This window comes from Salmo salar, chromosome 26 (assembly GCF_965601325.2).
Source record: "Salmo salar chromosome 26, fSalSal1, whole genome shotgun sequence".
Lineage (NCBI taxonomy): Eukaryota > Metazoa > Chordata > Actinopteri > Salmoniformes > Salmonidae > Salmo > Salmo salar.
Genome location: NC_138316.1, coordinates 8405389 through 8427500, shown reverse-complemented (window position 1 = coordinate 8427500; position 22112 = coordinate 8405389). Strand labels below are relative to the sequence as shown.

The following is a 22112-nucleotide window of genomic DNA, read 5'->3' as shown; positions in this document are numbered from 1 at the left end:
ACAGGCCCTGAGTCAGCAAAGCAGGCCCAAACCAAGATGCTCCCTCCACCATGCTTTACAGTTGGGATGAGGTTTTGGTGTTGGTGTGCAGTGCCCTTTTTCCTCCACACATAGCGTTGGGCAAAAATGTTCAACTTTTGTCTCATCTGTCCACAGCACATTTTCCCAGAAGCGTTGTGGAACATCCAGGTGGTCCTGGGCAAACTTGAGACGTGCCGCAATGTTTTTTTTTTTTTAGACCGCATTGGTTTCCTTCGTGGTGTCCTTCCATAACGCCATTGTTGTTCAGTGTTTTCTGATAGTGGACACATGAACACAGACTTTCGTTGTTTGTAGAGTTTTCTGGAGGTATTTTGCTGTTACCCTTGGGTTCTTTCTCACCTCTTTCAGGATTGCCCTTTGTGCTCTTGGAGTGATCTTCGCAGGACGCCCATTCCCAGGGAGAGTAGCAACAGTCCTGAGTCTTCTCCATTTGTAGACAATTTGTCTTACCGAGGACTGATGAACACCTAAGGTCTTTAGCAATGCTTTTGCAACCTTTTCCAGCTTTGTGCATCTCTATAATGCGTCTTCTAAGGTCCTGTGAAAGTTGGTGGGATCGAGGCACGGTTCACACTAATCTTTCTGGAGAATAACAGATGTGTCAGTAACCAGGCTTCGTGTGCCTTTATTTAAAGGGCAGGGCACCTGTGCAACCCACACCTCCAATCTCATCTCCTTAATTGAAACACCTGACTCCAAATAGCTTTTGGAGAAGTCGTTAACACAGAGGTTCACTTACTTTTTCCAGCCTGCACTGTGAATGATTACTCAATGTCTTCAAAAAGATTGTGAAAAGTACAACTGTTTGTGTGTTATTAGTTCAGTCTGATTGTGTTTGTCTATTACTGTGACTTAGATGAAGATCCGACCACATTTTACGAGTAATCAATGCAGAAACCCAGGTAATTCCCAGGTAATCCAGTGTAATGTAATATATATACAAAAATATGTGAACACCCCTTCAAATTAATTGCTGACAGGTGTATAAAATCGAGCACACAGCCATGCAATCACCATAGACAAAGATTGGTAGTAGAATGGCCTTACTGAAGAGCTCAGTGACTTTCAACGTGGCACCGTCATAGGATGCCACCATTCCAACAAGTCAGTTCAAAACATTTCTAGCCTGCTAGAGCTTCCCTGGTCAACTGTAAGTGCTGTTACTGTGAAGTAGAAACACCTATGAGCAATAACGGCTCAGCCGCGAAGTGGTAGGCCACACAAGCTCACAGAACAGGACCGCCGAGTGCTGAAGTGCGTAGCACGTAAAACTTGTCTTTCCTCTTTTGCAACACTCACTTCAGAGTTCCAAACTGCCTCTGGAAGCAACGTCAGCACAATAACTGTTTGTCTGGAACTTTATGAAATGGGTTTCCATGCCCGAGCAGCGACACACAAGTCTAAGATCAACATGCACAATGCCAATCGAAGTGGTGTAAAGTTCACCGCCACTGGACTCTAGAGCAGTGGAAATCTGTTCTCTGGAGTGAAGAATCACGCTTCACCATCTGGCAGTCAGACGGACAAATCTAGGTTTGGCGGATGCCAGGAGAACGCTACCTGCCCCAATGCATAGTGCCAACTGTAAAGTTTGGTGGAGGAGGAATAATGGCCTGCGGCTGTTTTTCATGGTTCAGGCTAGGCCTCTTAGTTCCAGTGAAGGGAAATCTTAACGCTACAACATACAATGACATTCTAGACGATTCTGTGCTTCCAACTTTGTGGCAACAGTTTGGGGAAGGCCCTTTCCTGTTTCAGCATGACAATGCTCCCTTGCACAAAGCTAGGTCCATACAGAAATGGTTTGTCGAGATCGGTGTGGAAGAACTTAACTGGCCTGCACAAAGCCCTGACTTCAACCCCATCAAACACCTTTTGGATGAATTGGAACGCCAACTGCGAGCCAAGCGTAATCGCCCAACATCAGTGCCCAACCTCACTAATGCTCTTGTGGCTGAATGGAAGAAAGTCCTAGATTTTCGACGAGCAGGTATCCACATACATTTCAAACTAAAACGAATGGTTCCTGTGTCGTATCGGAGCCCATGTATCTAGATACGGATCGAATCATCTTGAAAGGGAAATATGTACATTCCTAGTCTTTATGGGAGAGGGAAATCACCTTCCCAGTCAAATCACTTGGCCCACTGACATAATGGGATGAGGGATGAGCAATACACACACAGCCTCTACTGGCCTCTAGTGGTGAGCATACGTTACGTACTGCATCTCCTCTCCCTTTTGTACTCAGCAGTGAATACAGCCAGAGTGGCACAATTGCCAAAGAGGCAGGAAGGAGGTAGTCAAGGCCATCAATGTTGTGTGCGTGTGCGTGTGTGTGTGTGTGTGTGTGTGTGTGTGTGTGTGTGTGTGTGTGTGTGTGTGTGTGTGTGTGTGTGTGTGAGACGTGTGTGAGACGTGTGTGAGACGTACGTGTGTGTGTGAGAGACGTGCGTGCAGGTGTGTGACGTGTTTGTCACAGTCAAGGGCATCGCTGCCACTCCTTGTCTAAAGTGTAAAAATGCTGCTCACTATACAAAACATTGCCTGTGTATTTAGAGAATGCCTCTGAACGAGGATGTGTGTGTGTGTGTGTGTGTGTGTGTGTGTGTGTGTGTGTGTGTGTGTGTGTGTGTGTGTGTGTGTTCACCATGCATTCATAGCACTTCTCTACCAAATATTTTCAGGACCGTGTTTTCTTTGATCTCCAGGGAGCACATTTCACACTTTATTTTTCCTTTTTCTCCTCTATTGTTTCTCTGCCTCTATATTTCACTCCTTTCCCTCTCTCCCTCCTCTCCTTTCCCTCTCTCCCTCCTCTCCTTTCCCTCTCTCCCTCTTCTCCTTTCCCTCTCTCCCTCCTCTCCTTTCCCTCTCTCCCTCCTCTCCTTTCCCTCTCTCCCTCTTCTCCTTTCCCTCTCTCCCTCCTCTCCTTTCCCTCTCTCCCTCTCTCCTCTCCTTTCCCTCTCTCCCTTCCCTCGATATCCAACTGTGCATTGTCGCTGGTTCCTTTATCCTTGGCTGTGGAAGTGAGAAACAGAGAGAGGAGGTTGGAATAACTACAAGGACTGTAACTTCTAAGAGCTTCTAGGATGCTGAACACCTCAGTCTGTCTATGGGGGGGGGGGGGCAAGGAATTAAGTCTAAGCACTGACGACAAGGTATCAGAAGGTATCTATAATCTTTGACATTGTTGCGTGTTGCGTTTATATTTTTGTTCAGTGGAGATAATGTACCTTCCTTCTTTCAGCTATACACACACACTGGAACTATTTCTTATTCGCCGGAGTGGAAAATCTATATCGGAGGAGAGGGAGACAGAAAGGTAAAGGGAAGATGTCATTCTGTTTGCTCAATTTCTTCATTTTGTGGCATTGATCTGTCTGTCACAGCTAGGGTTGTAGTGAATGAACCTTGCCTATTGTGGAAGCGTGTCACAGACCTTTCTAGTGGACATGTCCACGCACGCCCGCGCCCGCACAAAACTCATCCAGTCAAAGTTCATTGGTGACGCACACAGATTTGCAGGTGTTATGGCAGGGGCAGCGAAACGCTTGTGTTACTAGCTCCAGCAGCGCAGTAGAATGTCTCGCAAATACAATAGAAATACATTTGTATTCGTTTTTTGTAAATCGAGAAATGTCAATCCAAGCACATATATGAGAGTGAGAATATAAATACTGTATGTGATGTGTACAATTTGGAAAATGTACACTGGATCGGTGCAGTGAAATGTGTTGTTCCACAGGGTCAGCCATAGTAGTACAGCACCCCTGGAGCAAATGAGGGTGTTATGTACAGTAGTAGGTATATTAGGATAAACTATGTCGACGATACAGAATATACATACACAGTGAGTAAACAACAGTATATGAACACAATATGAGTTGACATGCACGCACGCACATGCACACACACACACACACACACACACACACACACACACACACACACACACACACACACACACACACACATCCATCTGCCCATCTGCCAGTAGTGTGATAAGACCTCTCTATCTTAATAAGCATTTCTCCAGATAAAGGCTTTAAGTCTGTCTTTATGAAAAGCCTGGGTTTCATTAAAGAGTCATAACCAAGACTTAGGGCTTATCTACGTTAGTGTCAAGATGAAAAGCACACAGCAGTGACCGCCTTTTTGGAGAGGTTTCATTTCTCCCAATATTTGCTCAAATGATCTCAAAGCAAATATCGATTCAGGATATAGAAGGACCTTCAGTCAAGAGAGAATGAGCTTTGCTGAGCGCAATATTAATGTCTGAAGGACGTTTCTTTATTATTTTCTGGGACGTCGGAAGCCGAGATGTGAGATTTAGCATCGACACAGAGTTCCGTTAATCAAACCATTAGGCAAGAGCATGCGTAATGTGTTGATAACGCAGTAGTCATTTGAATGATTGTAATTGGGCCCAATTTAATTCAAAGACTCAATTTCATTCTCTGACGTTGAACTTGATCAGGTGCTGGGTTCAGATAGCGGCTATGCTTTTTGATTGGCGAATATATTTGATTACCGTGTGGATTCTTATCTATTCAAATGACCCTTAACGGGATGATATCGATTGACTAGCGGTAGAGATATCTGTCCTCTTCTCCCCCATACCCTCTTTACAATCAACAGCCTCCGGGAACTCTCTTAACCTCTAGTATTGTCTCAGGGGACCATTGACTTTAATGGGGCCCGTATTCTACCAGTTGTTAAGGCCTTCCAGAGACCCATAGGGTCCAGCAGGTGAGAATGAAAGGGAATGGGGGGTGGGATTGGACTCTACATCCTGCTGCATTCGATTGCTAATTTCCCCTCACAGTGGATAAACTGGCTGGAGGTCTGGCTGACTTCATTGCCATTTACCATGACAAAGGGAAAGGAGAAGGGGTATGGATTCACATATGTTTTCCTCGGGATGTGTAGTGAGCCTATGAAACAAGTGGAATAGCCGTCATCTTCATAGAAGAGATTGCGCTTTCTCTTTGGCTAGACTGCAGATTGAGATGATATGTGTGTGACTGAATATATATAGACTAGTTTTCTTTAATAGGTTCTCCGCATTTTTATTGAACAAAAAAAATGATTAGGGCTGGGAATTGCCGGGGACCTCACGAAACGATATGTTATCACGACACTTAGGTGCCGATATGTATTGCAATTCTCGCAATTCTATATGTCTTGCGATTTGATTGCGATTTGATGTTCCATATATATATTGCTCACTAAATGTCCGCTGCAGGCAGACAGAGCATGAGAAAATTACTTTTGATCAGTCATGGAAATGAAAATGCAATAAACATGCCGGCTCACTATTTAAAAAGAAGATGGAGAAAAAGCTATAGGATGAAAAATACCGGAGTTTTGACACAGGTGCAGCCGACGAGCGCTAGCTAACGCTACCTAGCAACAATTTCAATCCAAAATACTGTATATATCAGGTACCAAGGTAAGACCCAAGTGCAGACCGTGTGAAGTAACAGTGTTTATTGTAACAGGGGCAGGCAAACGACAGGTCAAGGCAGGCAGGGGTCGATAATCCAGAGCAGGGGCCAAGGTACACGACGGCAGGCAGGCTCAGGGTCAGGCAAGGGTCAAAAACCAGGAGGACGAGAAGAAGAGAAACTGGAAAAAGCAGCAGCTGAGACACAAAACGCTGGAAGGCTTAGACAAACGAGACGAACTGGCAACAGACAGAGAATACAGGTATAAATACACAGGGGATAATGGGGAAGATGGGTGACACCTGGAGGGGGTGGAGACAATCACAAAGACAGGTGAAACAGATCAGGGCGTGACAGTAGAAATAATCATTTTTTTGACAAATCGATTCATGGAGTCCAAGTATCAATATAATATTGTCCAAAATAATATTGTGATATGTAACATTAGTTATTTTCCCCATCGCAATTTTTTTCCCCGTTCTTCTCTCTGTGATTTTCATGTCTGAGCTAAAAGAGAAGAGGTTTGTCTGGCTTAATTCCCCATCGACACACAGTAAAGCTCACACACATTGACGCTCGCATGCAGCGAATACACTCTGACTAGTTTGAATAGTTTGACTAACGTGTGCACAGCAAGTGTCTGAAATGTTTGTTGACTACAGAATACAGGCATCGCTCGCTCAGTGGCTGACTGTGTCCACTGTGGAATCTTATCAGACCAGAAATGGGTATAATGTTAGAGCGGGTGTGTCTAAATGTAGGCTATGTATGTCTTCTTGTCTGCTTCTATATGGATGTGTGTCCTTGTCTTTTAGTGTTTGTGCCACAATGAAAGTCTCAGACAGGAGCCTATATTGGCGGCACGCCTCTTTGCTCGCTCGCTGAGGGAAGGCTAGATCGCTATCCCGGAATCCGTCGGTCCAGAGTGCCACCGCCCTGCCTCCTTCTCTAATTCACACGCAGACGTCACACGCTGCCAATACACCATTTGATTCTCTGATAGTATTGGAGTTCCTCTGTTTCAGGATAAGGATCTTGGCTTTTTCCCCCCATAGAACTAGCAGCTTCTTTCTATAAAGAAGATAGCAGAGCCACTGTGAATCAATACAGAAATGTATACATGGATAATAAATGATTCATTGGCATGGACCTGTTTCTATCATTCACAAAGCGGCACAAGGGAACGGCCTCTGTCTGCTTTGATATCAGATTTCATTCTGTTTTGTTTGGGTAGAGTTAGTATTCTAGCCTGGTTGCCAGTCTGTTTCTGGTCTCTTGCCAACTCGTTATGGAATTGTCAGGCCAAACATGACAGTGTATATCTTGGCGATGTAGGCAAAAGCACCAAAAAAAGCACAAACAGGTCTGGGACCAGGCTTTTAGTATCCCTCTGTGACAGAACATCGAGCCTAACAGTCACAAACAATACACACTTTGTTTATTAGTAATGTTTTATGAGTCAACACACTATTTTATGGGTAGTGTTTTGGCAAGGCTATATAATACAGATTCACTGTTGTTGTAGCTGTTGTCATACTAGTCATATCTAATGCAGCATTACATTATATCTATGTTAACAAACACAATATACTGTATGTAGAATGCCCACAATATACCCCGGAATATAGTGTTGTATTTCCAGGTATATTTGTATTTCCTGTACCTGTGCTAGAATCAGATAGAGAAGGATTAGACAGTGATGTCATACATCTCAAGATTATTCAGGAAGTACAAGGGATCATCCTCACCTATGATGTCGTATGTGGACGTGATGTCTACGTGAACTGAGTGAAATGATTGGACCAGCTGACTCCCAGGTGCACTTTATGACATAATGTCAATTTGATCCTTCCTGATCTAATTCCAGTTCCTGTGTCTCCCCCTGTCTTTCTGTGTGAGGTCACAGCCCCTCCTCTCCCTGTCCGGCGGATAACCGTATTCATTAGGTCTGCCCATCTGTTTCTACTGGGCTAACGTCCATTCAGAGACCTCCCTTAGGTGCCCTTCTCTCCTTCTCTCCTCTTTCGCTCCTTCTCTCCATTCCTGTGTCAGTGTCACAAAGAGCACGTCCGTCAGACGAACGGGGCCCATTGTACGTGGTCACTCCTGGGACCATGGCGGGACCACGGTTAGGCTAACCCAATCAGACGCCATCTTCATCTATTCCGGTCTAAACCGCGTGGTGGCGTCGATAGGGAGGGCGGTACCACGAGGTAGAGGTCACGGGTGGTGATGATGTCACGTGACCTCCAGAGGGTAAGTTGTAAAGTCACCCTCAAATGGGATGGTGGTAGGACTGAATCACCGCTGTAGGCTGACCAAAGAGATTGACGTTTACCCAGAGTTCTTGACTAGAGCAACGGGAGGTTTCTGGTTTGTCCACTTTCTGAATGATCTGATTGGTGTGTGTGATTGATCTACCCGTCTGGTCCTTTCCTTTCCCTCCCTCGATATGAACTGGGGATGTGGATGAGTCCTCCAGAAGCTGCGTGATTATAGGAGCTCTGTCCTTCTCTGCTGCGTTAAACGTTCAGCATTCAGCACCTGCTGCCTCAGGAAATGCTCTTTTAATGGCTCCGAATCCGACCTCCGTGGAATCACAATGACGCTCAACTGGACGTCGTGATTCGCCGTGTGTGTGTGTGTGTGTGTGTGTGTGTGTGTAGGTGGTTGGAGTGTTCTCAGATGGAGGGCATCCCGCGTGGAGCGCGGACACACACGTGTGACTCATTCCCTGAGATGCTTTTAATTGCAGAGCTTTAGATCCCCACTTAGGCTTTAGTACTCATCAGGGGAGGCTCAGGGATTGCCTGTTTGGGAATAGCGAGAACAGACACAGACACAGCGACACTCACACACGCGGCTCACACACACCACAAGAGAACAGAAACAACCCAGCGCGACCACTTAGTGCCAAACACCCTTTTGTTTACCTCTTAACAGTGACACATTGACTATGTTTCAGTGTTGCTATGTAGAACCTTGTCGTCTCCAGTGATTAACTTGGATGTTTATGTATTTATACACACACACACACACACAATACACACACACACACACGCACACACGCACACACAATCTGACCAGCCTGCTCACTGCAGCATATTTAGATGTTCTTTCGTTAGCAGGGTTACAGCTGGTACCCATAGCAACCAGGCCCAGATGGCATTCCGTGATTCGGAGTGTTGGAAGTTCTGCCTGACTGCGCCGTAATGTGAACTAAACTGTGTTATAATCATACATCACATTACTATGGTAATGCAACACTAGCTTCCCTCTTAGGTCTGTGAGTTAATAGAGAGAGAGAGAGAGAGAGAATTTGAGAGGTGGTGAAAGTCTAATAATGCACTGAATTGATAGTGGTTTATCGTTTCTTACCATTTCTCCTCTCCATATTTTTTTGAGGGGGAGATTAATATCAGTGCAACACCCCCAACCCCCCCCCCCCCCCCCCCCCGCCGCCGCCGCCGCACAAACCCTCACCCCATATAACAGCCAGCAGCAGGACCACCCCAACCCCCCACTCCCCACCTAGCCCTCGAGAACCAGGCTGCAGGGGTCCCCCAAAACAAAGCCCCCTTTCCGCAATGGGGCTAGGGCCCATTGTCCAGGGGACACTGAGATTAATCTCCCCCTCACAGGGTTCTGAAACAAAGCACACCCTGCGATTCTCAGCCCCACCACTTAATGGACTTGTTTATAGCTGTTAAACACATGTCCTAAATGGCCACATCTTCTCTGCCTCTAAGGCCATAGTGCATAGTCATTAAATGCACAGATGCTTGTAGGGTTTATAGGGAATGGATGTGTTATAAGCTGAGTTGACAGACCAGTAGTGAGCTGGAATTGTGTGTGTTGTGCTGCAGGCTGGCTGGATTTTTAACTATGTAACTAGTGCATCGGTGTGGGAGAGTACAGTCGAATTCAACGAATTTGTAAAGTACTAGACTGAGTGCAAGTATGAGAGAGAAATCGGGGAAAGTGGGCTTACGGTAGTACACTGTATTCAAACACCATTTGGGAGCAGGAGTTCAGTAGCTGCGTTGGTTTCAAGGTCTTCGGGGCTCTTTAAAGTCTTCAGCGCCGTGGTAGTGTTGTCGATGCAACAAATAGCTACAGGCGTGTGTTCGAAATGATCATGTCTCCCGTACTGCGGGAACCTTTCGCTTCGTCTTGGGCGATTCCCAAAGTTCAAATTTGGCTTGTAATTTGTGGTTCGCGGCGGGGTGTGTGTGTGTGTGTGTAGGTGGTTGGAGTGTTCTCAGATGGAGGGCATCCCGCGTGGAGCACGGACACACATGTGCCCGCGAGCACACACACACACACACACACACACACACACACACACACACACACACACACACACACACACACACACACACACACACACACACACACACTGTGCAGCAGTAAGCTGTGGGTGAATGGTGATCAGAGACGGGACTGTTCCGTGTTCGGTTCTGGAAAATAAAACCTCCCCTCTCTTTTTTTAAAGAAAGGAGGAGGACTGGTTAAATACAGAATAAATAGAAAACAGAGAGGGGTAGTTAGGAGGCCAGTGTGGTTTGTCCTCTAACCTACCCTCCTTCACCCGCTCTTCACCCCCTTCTAGTATTATCATGCACCTGCATGATACTTTTTTTTGTGTGGGGGAGGGGGGGGATCACAGAGGGTAGAAGGTTAAGAGGTCTCTCTTCTCTTCTCTCCTTTCTCTTCCCTTTCTCCTCCCCGTATGACGAGTGGTCCATTTTAAAAGCGATAGCACAGTGCCCAGCGTTGCCGAGGGCGTCCAGGGGAGGGGAGGTGGAAGAGGAGGGGTGGAGTGGGAGGTGGAGAGGAAGGGGGTTCCCCTCCGTGTGTGTGTTTGGTTTGGCTAGCCCTCAGACAGAGCAGTGGCATAACAGTAGCGGTGGTGAAGCTCCTCTTGACTGAAGCATTCGTTTCCCTCCTCCTTCTGCGGACCCAGAGGGGGTGGAGAGAAAGGAGGGAAGGGGTAGGCTGTGAGCACCGGCCCCAGGCACAGTGAGACCTGCTGGGCTAGAGATAGGTGCAGGAGCAGGCTCTTTTAACCGGATATATAGTGGATTTTCTTGGATCGCTCACTCCCTCAAACTTTTTTTGGGGGGCCTTTTTCTTAATTTCGTTCTTTCTTTTCTCAAAACCCTCTCACATTTGATCTCTCTCTCTACCTCTCTACTCTACTCGACCTACCTATCCTCTCTTTCTGTGGATCTCTTCTGGGTTAGTCGGCCTCCATCGGTCCTCAGTCCTGTTTCCTCCTTTGGCTCTGATGGATTCTGTCTGGGCCTGGCTAGCCGTTGGTCCTCCCACTCCTACCTAATACAGGCGTGTGTGTGTGTGTGTGTGTGAGAGGGAGGAAGAGGAGGATAAGGAAGAGAGAGGAGGAAGATGAATGTGCTGCTGTGTCGCTGGGAGCAGAACAACATCACCATGAAGCTGGTAAATATGTTCAGGTCATCCCAGTGGTCAGTCTGGGCGGCCTTCTTTTTGAGGTTTTAAGCTGGTAAAAGTAGTTATGAACAGGTATCGTGTCAGGAGATCTCCTTCAGAGGATTGTATTTTTTTTTGACTCTATTTGCCAGAGATACTGTTCACTGCACAGTATGCATGCTGTACATTTCTCTCACCACCTGACTAGATTTCTCACTCTCCTCTTGTTGTGTCAATTCCGAAAGAAAAACACTTCTATTACATTTCAAAGCTCCGAAAAAGGAACCCTGCAATTGCTGTAAAAGAAAGAGACAGGTTGTCGAACGACGATCCTCTCTTTTCCCTCCACTTGATTCCGGTCGTTCCGCACCCCGGAGCAGCTCTGTTCTGTCCCTCCGATGTTGATCTTGTGTTCGTTTTGTGGTTGGAAACACTTGTCTCTTCACCAGCCCACCAGCGTTCATTGTGGTGTCAGATTGCACAGACTAGCTAGTCGGTGTCTGTCAGGGGGGAAAGTGCTGAGCCAATGCGTGTTTTCCCCTCACCTAGTGTCGGTGTGCTGTAGCGACGCTTCGACGTCTGCATGGAAAGTCCAAACAGGCTTAGTAAGGTATTAGCCACCAGAGGTTGAGGAGTGTTGAGCGTGAGACTCTGAGAGAGCGTGTGTGTTTTGTTTTCTTCTGAATTATTCTTAGAAATAGACGAGACAGAGTGACAACAGAGAGGCATGAGGGAGGGCTGGCGCGCGGGCGTGCGGGAGGGAGGGAGGGCGGGCGGGCGGGCGGGCGGGAGGGAGGGAGGCAGGGCGGGAGGGCGGGAGGGAGGGCGGGCGGGCGGGAGGGAGGCTGGGCGGGAGGGAGGGCGGGCGGGAGGGAGGCAGGGCGGGAGGGCGGGCGGGCGGGCTGGGAGGGTGGGCGGGCGGGAGGGAGGGAGGGAGGGAGGGAGGGAGGGAGGGAGGGCGGGCGGGCGGGAGGGAGGGCGGGCGGACAAGTAGACAGACAGGCACGTAGACAGACGGACGGGCGGACGGACATACGGACAGGCAGGATGGCTCTGCGTTACTTCTCTGTGTTTGGCGTCATATGGCGCTGACCGTATTAATAATCATAGCGGACGGGTTCTGGGTTCCGCTGATAGACACGGGTATCAGTCAGGCACAGAGAAGTCCTGTGGTGTGAGCTGATGGAAAACAGATCTTCATATTCAGTGAATTACATGATACCTTATGCCACGGAGAAGGACAGCTGAGTTACGTTTGCTATTACGAGTCACACACTGACTCGTCCCAGGTTAACAGACTTGAAAGGAGGAGCAGAATCCCTCTTCCCTCCCTTTCTCCCTCGTTTTTCTTCCCCTCAGTACTCATCCCCAGTTATTATCTCAACTCCGTCAGACAGTCAGACACAGTCAGTAAATCAGTCAGTCGTAGGTAGAGCAGGCAGGTTATTGCCGGTCTGGAGAGGAGAGATGATAAACCTGTTTAGTTATGTACCAGTGGTAGCCTTCAGTGGTAGCCTTCAGTGGTAGCCTTCAGTGGTAGCCTTCAGTGGTAGCCTTCAGTGGTAGCCTTCAGTGGTAAGCCTTCAGTGGTAGCCTTCAGTGGTAGCCTTCAGTGGTAGCCTTCAGTGGTAAGCCTTCAGTGGTAGCCTTCAGTGGTAGCCTTCAGTGGTAGCCTTCAGTGGTAGCCTTCAGTGGTAGCCTTCAGTGGTAAGCCTTCAGTGGTAGCCTTCAGTGGTAGCCTTCAGTGGTAGCCTTCAGTGGTAGCCTTCAGTGGTAGCCTTCAGTGGTAGCCTTCAGTGGTAGCCTTCAGTGGTAAGCCTTCAGTGGTAGCCTTCAGTGGTAGCCTTCAGTGGTAGCCTTCAGTGGTAGCCTTCAGTGGTAGCCTTCAGTGGTAGCCTTCAGTGGTAAGCCTTCAGTGGTAGCCTTCAGTGGTAAGCCTTCAGTGGTAGCCTTCAGTGGTAGCAGCATGACTGACAGAAGACCCACAGAGTGCAGGGGTCAGGCCTGTGTGTTTCTCTCTCTCTCTCTGAGTTTGTGTGTGTGCGTGCGTGCGTGCGTACGTGCGTGTGCACGCGCGTGAATGTATGTGTCTGTGCAAAATGATCTTTCTTTTTACAATGTGTAGTCAATGTCCACCACCTACTTCATCCTAATAAAGGACTATTGATTACTGACATGACCTTTTCTGAACGTATTATGGACATTATGGAACATGCAACATCAATCACAATGGAAGATTCTTACCAGAACACAAGCAGTCCAGCGGTGTCTTATTGGAATTCTGGGGATGAGAGAGAAGGAAAGGGGGGCAGAGCGAAGGATAGAAGGAGGGAGGACACTTATAGGGATGAAGGGAAGCTTTCTCTTTCTCAAGGATGGAGTAGTAGAGATTTTGAGAAGCGCGTGTGTGCGTGCTCGTGCGCGTGAGAGAAAGCGAGAGAGGCAAGATGGACAGTACGAGGGAGATGTGCATGTGTATTGCTGTGTATTAGCTGTGTATTGTTTGTGTTGCTCAGATCAGACCGCTGTCTGAATCGGTTTGAGTGGAGGAGCTCATGTGTTTAAGATGGCACTCTGTGCCAAAGAGCAAGGGGGTCACACTGTCATTAGCCGCTAACACACCGAGCCTCGACAGCCGTCCTGCTGCCACCAAGTCTGCACAATAGCTACAGGCGTAGCCTAAACGCACACGCTCACCTAGGCAGGCACACACACAATCACACCCACGCTCGCACGCACCCACGCTCGCACGCACCCCGCCAGATAATAAAGAACGTCAGTCTTAAAGAACGTTCCCTGTGGGTTTTTCAGCGTCACACCTAGGCCCGTATGTTGACCATCAGGGTAGAGAGTACAGTACAGACGTACACCATCTCAACCTGTGTCATTGGGGTTGGAAAAGGAGGAGATGAAGAGGAGATGAGATGAGAGGGGGGGGATGGATGGATGGAGGAAGAAAGGGGGTGGGGGAAGCGGAGTATGGCTTCCAGGCATTTCAACCACAGCTCTTTCAAGCTCAGACATGACAAGGGTCATTTAGAGTGGGCCTGATATCGTTCTGTAACTGTACTGCGAGCTGCGGGCCAGAACCACTTAAAAGAGCTGTGTGTGTGTGTGTGTGTGTGTGTGTGTGTGTGTGTGTGTGTGTGTGTGTGTGTGTGTGTGTGTGTGTGTGTGTGTGTGTGTGTGTGTGTGTGTGTGTGTGTGTGTGTGTGTGTGTGTGTGTGTGTGTGTGTGTGTGTGTGTGTCCACCACAGACTGCAGAGAGAGAACGTGCAGTTTAGGAAGCCCTCCTCAGCCCTAAACCACTACGCTACAGAGACCAGGAGATCTAGATCTCTGCCCTGGTCTGTGGTGGGGGGTTTGGCTTCTCAAAGAGTTGAACAACTGTGCTTATAGATAGACCTCCCCGTCTGCCTATTTTATAAGCTGAATACATTCTCTCTCAGCTCTCTCTCTCTCTCTCTCTCTTTCTCTCTCTTTCTCTCTCTCTCTCTCTCTCTCTCTCTCTCTCTCTCTCTCTCTCTCCCCTCCTCCTTTTATCGTGTTCATTACCCATTTATTCCTATGATGAGTTGTGACAGGTGTTGAGGGGTCACTGTAGTCCAGCAGCAGTTAGATAGCCAGCCCCCCCCCCCTCCAACAAATTGTTGTCATATCGTGCAGCGGATGAATATTGATTTCCCATAAGCCATCTGTTTGTGAAGGTATTCACTGATTGGCTGAAACCAATGAGAGGTCTGGGTTCAGGGTCTGGCCTGTCATTCAAATAAAGTGTTTTATTGTACTTTCTAGTGTGTGCGTGTGTTTCTGTTTGGGGTGGAGGTGACATCAGCCAAATAGGACCAAAGTGTGTGTGCGTGTCTGTGTGGGTGTGTAACAGGGGAGAAATAACACTTCCACGGGCCACTCGATTTACCCTAAACACTGCTGTTGCACCTCCTCCTTTTCTGGGTCCTCCCCTTCAGATGGGCATTGGGTAGCGTAGGATAGTCATCCATCATTCTCCCATCAGCCATCTGGTGCCTACCCTGGCGTGGGCGGTAAGTGTTGCCACATGTTATCGCCAGCCCCAGCCGTATGGATGCTGAGAGGACAGAATTGGTTTAAAGGTGATGGAGGGGTGAGGTAGCATGTTAGGCGTGTGTGTGTGTGTGTGTGTGTGGAGGTGGAGTGGAGGTTGAGGTGTGTGTGTGTACAGTACACTATACCGTTGATATGACCCTTTACAATGTAGAAACACTCTAACACACACACACACACACTCATACTTTTCAGATTCACTGCCAAAGGCAACAAGTGATAGTTTAAAGGACAGCGAACTTTCTCTCTGGAAAGAAACAAAAGCATCATATAGCTTGGAGCTGATAGATGGGAAAGACCAGGTTACGAGGGCAGACTTTCCCCTTTTGTCCTGCTGTCTCCGGTTCTCAAATGTGTCAGACCTCACCTGAACAAGCGTGTGTGTGTGTGTGTGTGTGTGTGTGTGTGTGTGTGTGTGTTATTTATGTACAGTGCCAGGTGTGGAGGATGTAAGAGGACAGTTAATGGGCTGTTAGAGGTAGAGGCTGTTAGAGGTAGAGGCTGTTAGAGGTAGAGGCTGTTAGAGGTAGAGGCTGTTAGAGGCAGAGGCTGTTAGAGGCAGAGGCTGTTAGAGGCAGAGGCTGTTAGAGGCAGAGGCTGTTAGAGGTAGAGGCTGTTAGAGGTAGAGACTGTTAGAGGTAGAGGCTGTTAGAGGTAGAGCCTGTTAGAGGTAGAGGCTGTTAGAGTTAGATACTGTTAGAGGTAGAGGCTGTTAGAGGTAGAGGCTGTTAGAGATAGAGGCTATAGAGGCCTGTTACTCTGTTACCTCTGACATGTGCATTCATCTTGTTTACACTGTCCATCTGGGGGTCTGAGCCCAGCAGCACCTTGGGAAGGGGAGGAGGCTATTGCGCTGGGATGGGAGGGTTATGAGTCAGGGGTTGGGAAGAGAGGGAGGGGGGGTTAGAGATTGAAGGAGGCATTGGAGAGAAGAGTTGACTCAGTGATTGAGTGAGTGATTCAGAAAGAGAGCGAGAGACAGAGAGAGAGAGAGAGTTGAAAAGTAGAGGGCGTTTGAGACAGTGTCTTAGAGCACTTGGAGGAGAGCAGAGACGGTGCGTGACAGAGTGGAGAGAGGTATAAAATGGGACGTTTGTAAACAGAGTGGTTAGTAGAGAGAGAGAGGTGTGAGAAGGAAAGAAGAGAGTCGTCAGACGGACATCATGGCTATATTTACCACCTCGTCTATGTGACAGAGCGCCGCTATAACGAGCGCTCGTCTATAGTCCTGTCTTTTTTGGGGGAGTTTTCTGGACAAACAGCCTCTACCCCCACCTGAGGGGCCTGGATGGCGGTGTGTGGGGGCCTCAGGGTGCCTGTCAGGGGACCCAGCCGCTTCTCCTGTGGGCACTTTAAAACGGTAAGAGCCTTGAGGGGCTTGCTGAGAGATGGTTACGATCAGGGAGAAAGAGAGAAAGGCGAATGTAGAAAAGAGAAAAACATGAAAAATCAATCATGTATTAGAAGTGGGGAAAGTGAAAAAGGAGGGAGGAAGAAGTGATGAATGGAACAGGGAAGATGAGAGGAACAAGGAGAAAGAGAAGAGAGAGACCAGGCACTGATGGTAACATCCTTGTGTGAGAGAGAGAGGAACGATAAAGAGAGGGAAAGGAAAAGAGAGCGGAATGGAGGTATAGAAAGTGTAGATGAGGGGTCAACCCAAAATAGCTGGTCTGGGGTTGAGCCAGTTCCCTCTGTGCACTTATAGAGGACGTTGTGTGTATTTATGGAGAGGGGCGGACAGAGGCAGGTAGCAGGCAGGTAGAATGCTGTGTGTACAATACAGAATCAATAATACAGAAAAATATTAAAACGTATGTGTGGGGCCTCCCGAGTGGCGCAGCAGTAAAAGGCATTGCTTGAGGCGTCACTACAGACCCGGATTCGATCCCAGGCTGTGTCGCAGCTGGCCCCGACCGGGAGACCCATGAGGCGGCACACAATTGGCCCAGCATCGTCCGGGTTAGGGGAGGGTTTGGCCGGCCGGGATGTCCTTGTCCCATCGCGCTCTAGCGACTCCTTGTGGCGGGCCGGGCGCATGCACGCTGACTTCGGTCGTACAGCTGTACGGTTTTCCTCCGACACGTCGGCGCATCTGGGTTCCAGGTTAAGTGAGCGGTGTGTCAAGAAGCAGTGCGCCTTGTCAGGGTCGTGTTTCAGAGGATGCATGGCTCTCGACCTTTGCCTCTCCTGAGTCTGTACAGGAGTTGCAGTGATGGGACAAGACTGTAACTACCAATTGGGGAGAAAAAGGGGTATATGTATGTGCGTGTGTTAGCATATGTTTGCGAATTATGTGTGTGTGTGTGTGTCTCTTCACAGTCCGCGCTGTTCCATGTAGTCATTTTTTAATCTGATTTTACTGCTTGACTGAGTTACATGATGTGGAATAGAGTTCCATGTAGTCATGGCTCTATGTAAACTCAGAAAAAAAGAAACGTCCCTTTTTCAGGACCCTGTCTTTCAAAGATAATTCGTAAAAATCCAAATAACTTCACAGATCGTCATTGTAAAGGGTTTAAACACTGTTTCCAATGTTTGTTCAATGAACCATAAACAATTAATGAACATGCACCTGTGGAACTGTCGTTAAGACACTAACAGCTTACAGACGGTAGGCAAATAGGGTCCCAGATATGAAAACTTAGGACACTAAAGAGGCCTTTCTACTGACTCTGAAAAACACCAAAAGAAAGATGCCCAGGGTCCCTGCTCATCTGTGTGACCGTGCCTTAGGCATGCTGCAAGGAGACATGAGCCTAAGGTAGCCTAGTGGTTAGAGCGTTGGGACAGTAACTGAATGACAGTGAGAGGACTGAGTAAATTTTTTTGCTGAGTTTAGTACTGTGCGTTTCCCGTTGTTTTTTCTGGACTGTGAAGAGACCTCTGATAGCATGTCTTGTGGGTTATGTATGAGTGTCTGAGCTGTGCGCTAGTCGCTTAAACAGAAAGCTTGGTGATTTCAACATGTCAATACCTCTCACGAAGACGAGCAGTAATGCCTACACACCACAGAGACTCGTAGATATTACAGGCTCAATTGAGCAAACTCGGTGCGCTGTACTTGCAAAAATCACACAAGTCACAGAATTGTGTCGAGCCGTCTATACGGTTGTTCTTTCATGCGCCTGAGAATAGAGACCCCAACTTCAGGAGCGCGAAAGTAAACGAGGGAAATGTAGCCTACCATTTCACCTCCTCTAAAGTGTAATCACAGCAGAGTGTGTGTTTTGGTATGTTCTGCGTCCAGTGCCGTGCCATTAGCAAATTGAACAGTGTTTAACTTCCAGACGCGCTCGCTGTATGTGGCATCTCGTGAGTCCTGGGTGTTTTCTTAACCTGGTTCTCTTTCACTTCACTAGATTAGGACATAATGGTGTGTTAAGTGCCGTTTTAGGCTTCTTTGCTAACGGGGTAATAACCCTAGTAGTTGACAGGTTATTAGTGTATGTGGGTTGGAAAGCACATGTTTTTTTAGTGTGTGTGTGTGTGTGTGTGGGAACCATGATGCTGAATCGACTCAAAGTGCTGTTATTGCTCGTTGGTTGTACTGTGTGTGTGTGGGAACCATGATGCTGAATCGACTCAAAGTGCTGTTATTGCTCGTTGGTTGTACTGTGTGTGTGTGGGAACCATGATGCTGAATCGACTCAAAGTGCTGTTATTGCTCGTTGGTTGTACTGTGTGTGTGTGGGAACCATGATGCTGAATCGACTCAAAGTGCTGTTATTGCTCGTTGGTTGTACTGTGTGTGTGTGGGCAGGGCTGCTCTTTGGATGAGATCCCTGTGGTGTGTGTGTGGGAGGATTGGGGGGGGGGGGGGGTTAAGGTTAGAATTAGTGTTAGGGTTGGAATTAGGGTTAGGTTTAGGAGCTAGGGTTATGAGCTATGGTTAAGGTTATGTTTTCGGGTTAAGGAATGGGACTGAATTGTGTGTCCCCACAAGGTTAGTTATACAAGACTGCATGTGTGTGCGTGTGTGTGTGTGTGTGTGAGGGGGGGGGGGGGGGGGGGTGTAGCATGTAAGTCAAAGGATGCATGACAAACAAAGTGAAAGATGAAAGAGTAAGTTAATGAAAAGTTGTGGCCCCTGTTTTTTTTTCAACGCCTTCTCTTTACACGTGCATGTACACACACACACACACACACACACACACACACACACACACACACACACACACACACACACACACACACACCTGTTTAGCATTCCCCACTTCAATCAGTATGCAATGAGCAGCTGTGACATCTCTGAGAGTATGCCTTTGACATCAAAGCATCCACTCCAATCACCATCTCTTCTCTTCCCGAAAGTCCCTACCAACAGGTAAAGGGCATGTCAGTGTGATGAGCTGCCTGTCCTCTCCCTCCCTCTCTCTCTCCCCAGTCCATGACCCAGCGCTGTAGGGGGAGGCTTGTGTGCGTCATGCCCTCTGCGGGGCATCATATGCTGGATTGATGAGTCGGCAGGCCTGGGTGGTGTGTGGAGGCTGGTTGTGAGGCATGTTTGTGCGAAATGTCTAAGGCATGCAGTGGGAGAGAGACAATTGTGTGTGGCCTAAGGGCATCTGTGTGTGTGTGTGTGTGTGTGTGTGTGTGTGTGTGTGTGTGTGTGTGTGTGTGTGTGTGTGTGTGTGTTCGTGTTCATAGAACATTGTGTGACCCATTTTGAACGAGATGTCACACTGTTGCTCATTCACACGGCTTTAACCCTTTAGAGGACACACCGACATACACACACACGCAGAAACAAACACACACACATACACACACAGGGGTCTTGCAAAGGGTACAGTGAGTGGTCCGAGACTGTGTATGAATCAGATCCCAGCCACTCAGTGTCATGTTGCATTCCCTTGAAGAGGGGAATGTCCCTCTTACCAATTTACAGCTCCCCAAAAAATAACCCCAATCCTGGGATGAGAGGGTGGGATTACTGGGAATTTTCGGGAATGAGGCTGATGTGGGATTTCCCCTCTTGAAAGAATCATTGATTAACGTGTAACAAACACAACACTGATGAAATAGAAAATCCACTCATCTCTTTTTCCCTATTTGCCATGTTAGGTCTACGTCTTCCCCGCTGACTTTATTTACAAACTCAACGCTAAAATGGGTTATTCTACTATTACAAACACACATATTAGGGGGCTGGGATGCTGTCAGTACGGTTGGTGCCTATAGTTGGTGAAGTTAAGGAATAATCAGATATGTTCTGGGAGAGAGTTGCTTTTCCCTGTGATGTGGAGAAGTCCCAGAGTGGCTGACAGCGCCGTCAGACACGGATCAAAGGTATCTTCTGGTGTGTTAAGTGCTGCTTTAGGCCTCTTTGCTAACGGGTTAAGAACCCTACTAGTTGACAGGTTATTAGTGTAAGTGGGTTGGACAGCACAGGCCTTTTAGTGTGTGGTGTTCTGGTTTTAGTGAGCAGGATTTCACCAGCCTTGCACTATAGAGTTTTGAAAGTAGGATTCTCTCCCGCTTCATTTTCCCTCCCTCTGCGTTCCCTCTTCTCAGTGCCCCGTGTTTCTTCATATACCCTCAGGGTATGTTTTGATCTTAAATCAGAGGTCCTATGTGTTATTGTACGCGATTGTCCTTCCAGTTCAATAAGTCATGAAATCCAGTGATTCATAAGCTCCTGAATATGGCTCTGGATAGGATGGATCCACCATCCTGCCCTCCTCCCTTTAAACCTGCCCCCCTCCCACCCACAGGGGGTCTTCCACTGGTTCCTCTTCTGCTCCAATGATTGACAGCTTCTCATTTTACCTGCTTTTTAATGACACCCAAACCCCTCATTTTACCTGCTGCATAAAACTGCTTCAAGGCACACCCACTTTCCTTTTCTTACTGCAACCCCCCCCCCCCCCCCCCCCAGTGTTTTGAGAGAGTGTTATCCTTTGCTTAAAGGCTTGTTTAGCGCTGTCTGAGCCATGTTATAGCTGTGTGTGTGTGTGTGTGCATGTGTGTGTGAGAAAGAGAGAGAGAGAGAGAGAGAGAGCTTGCAAGCGTGCATGCGGAGCCTACATAAAACAGTGTTTTGAACCTCGCTCTGCGCGTGTACGTTTCGAAATGAAACGTTCAGAGCAGCGATTCATATGACGCGTCACTCTGAATTGGCCCCAGGTCTATTTACCTTTAAAAACACAGAGAACCGGGGTCACATTGTGTGTACGTGTGCATGTGCGCGTGTCTGATGCTTAATTTTAGCCGTTTGAAATACTGAAGTGACGGCAGCAGAAAAACAATGCTCAGATTCATCCGGGGATGCTTCAGACAACCAAAAAATGTCAGACTTAATTCGGTTACTCCAGAATTGTATTTAGAATTTGCCTTGAGATTTTGAACGTGTTTCTACAATTTTCCACATGAAGCGCACTCTTTAGAAACATTTTCTGAATCTGTTCAGCATCCCCTTCCCTACCAAATTGCTGCTATTTCTAGTTATTATTAGTTATTTCTAGTTATTATTTCTAGCATCACTGTGTCCTTACTTCAGTGCTTTTGTTTGTTACCAACATTTTGAATCTCAATTTGAGATGGTATCTCTCTCTCTCTCTCTCTGACCCTTGGCATCTTTCTCTCCCTCTGCTCTTGCTTGGGGTTTTTTATTTACCCAAATACATCCCGGAGAGGCAAGCAGCCTTGGAGAGTGAGAGAGCAGGAGATAGAGAGTTGTCTGCAACAACCAATTACAAACGAAACTATTCAGATTATTCAGACGCTTAATTCAACCCCCCCCCCCCCCCCCCCCCCCCCCCGCCGCACACTCTGAAGGGCCTTTTCTGTCCACGAGTTCGTGATGTCAGCGCCTCATTGAAAACCGTCTGCTCTCGCTGCTGCGCAATCCGAGCACAATGGTCCCAATTTGAATACCACGCGGATATATGCCAGCTCTGCGTCCCCCAACGAAAGAAAAGGGGGTGCGTGGGTCCTATTTTTTTATTTTATTTGAGTCGTAAATGTGTTTAATTTGAGTCATTTGTCTTTTTTTTTTTTAAGTGTTACAGGATTTTAAACACTCGCATGACTTCTAAAAAGCGGAGGCCGCAAGAGTTGTGTTTCGCTTTTGATATGAGTCGT

General features: G+C 47.7%; 1 protein-coding gene across 5 annotated transcripts in view; it reads left to right on the top strand.

Moving 5' to 3' along the window:
• Nucleotides 1-22112, top strand: part of LOC106587075 (neuron navigator 2) — a 335183-nt gene that overhangs the window by 212182 nt on the left and 100889 nt on the right. The window contains exon 1 of one of the 5 annotated variants that reach the window (XM_082969357.1): nt 10510-10952. The exons of the other annotated variants lie outside the window; for them this stretch is intronic. Within the exon in view, the coding sequence (XP_082825483.1) occupies nt 10902-10952 (51 nt within the window). The 5' untranslated portion in view covers nt 10510-10901. Of the gene's footprint in view, nt 1-10509; nt 10953-22112 lie in introns of those variants that run through there. 5 annotated transcript variants of the gene reach the window in all.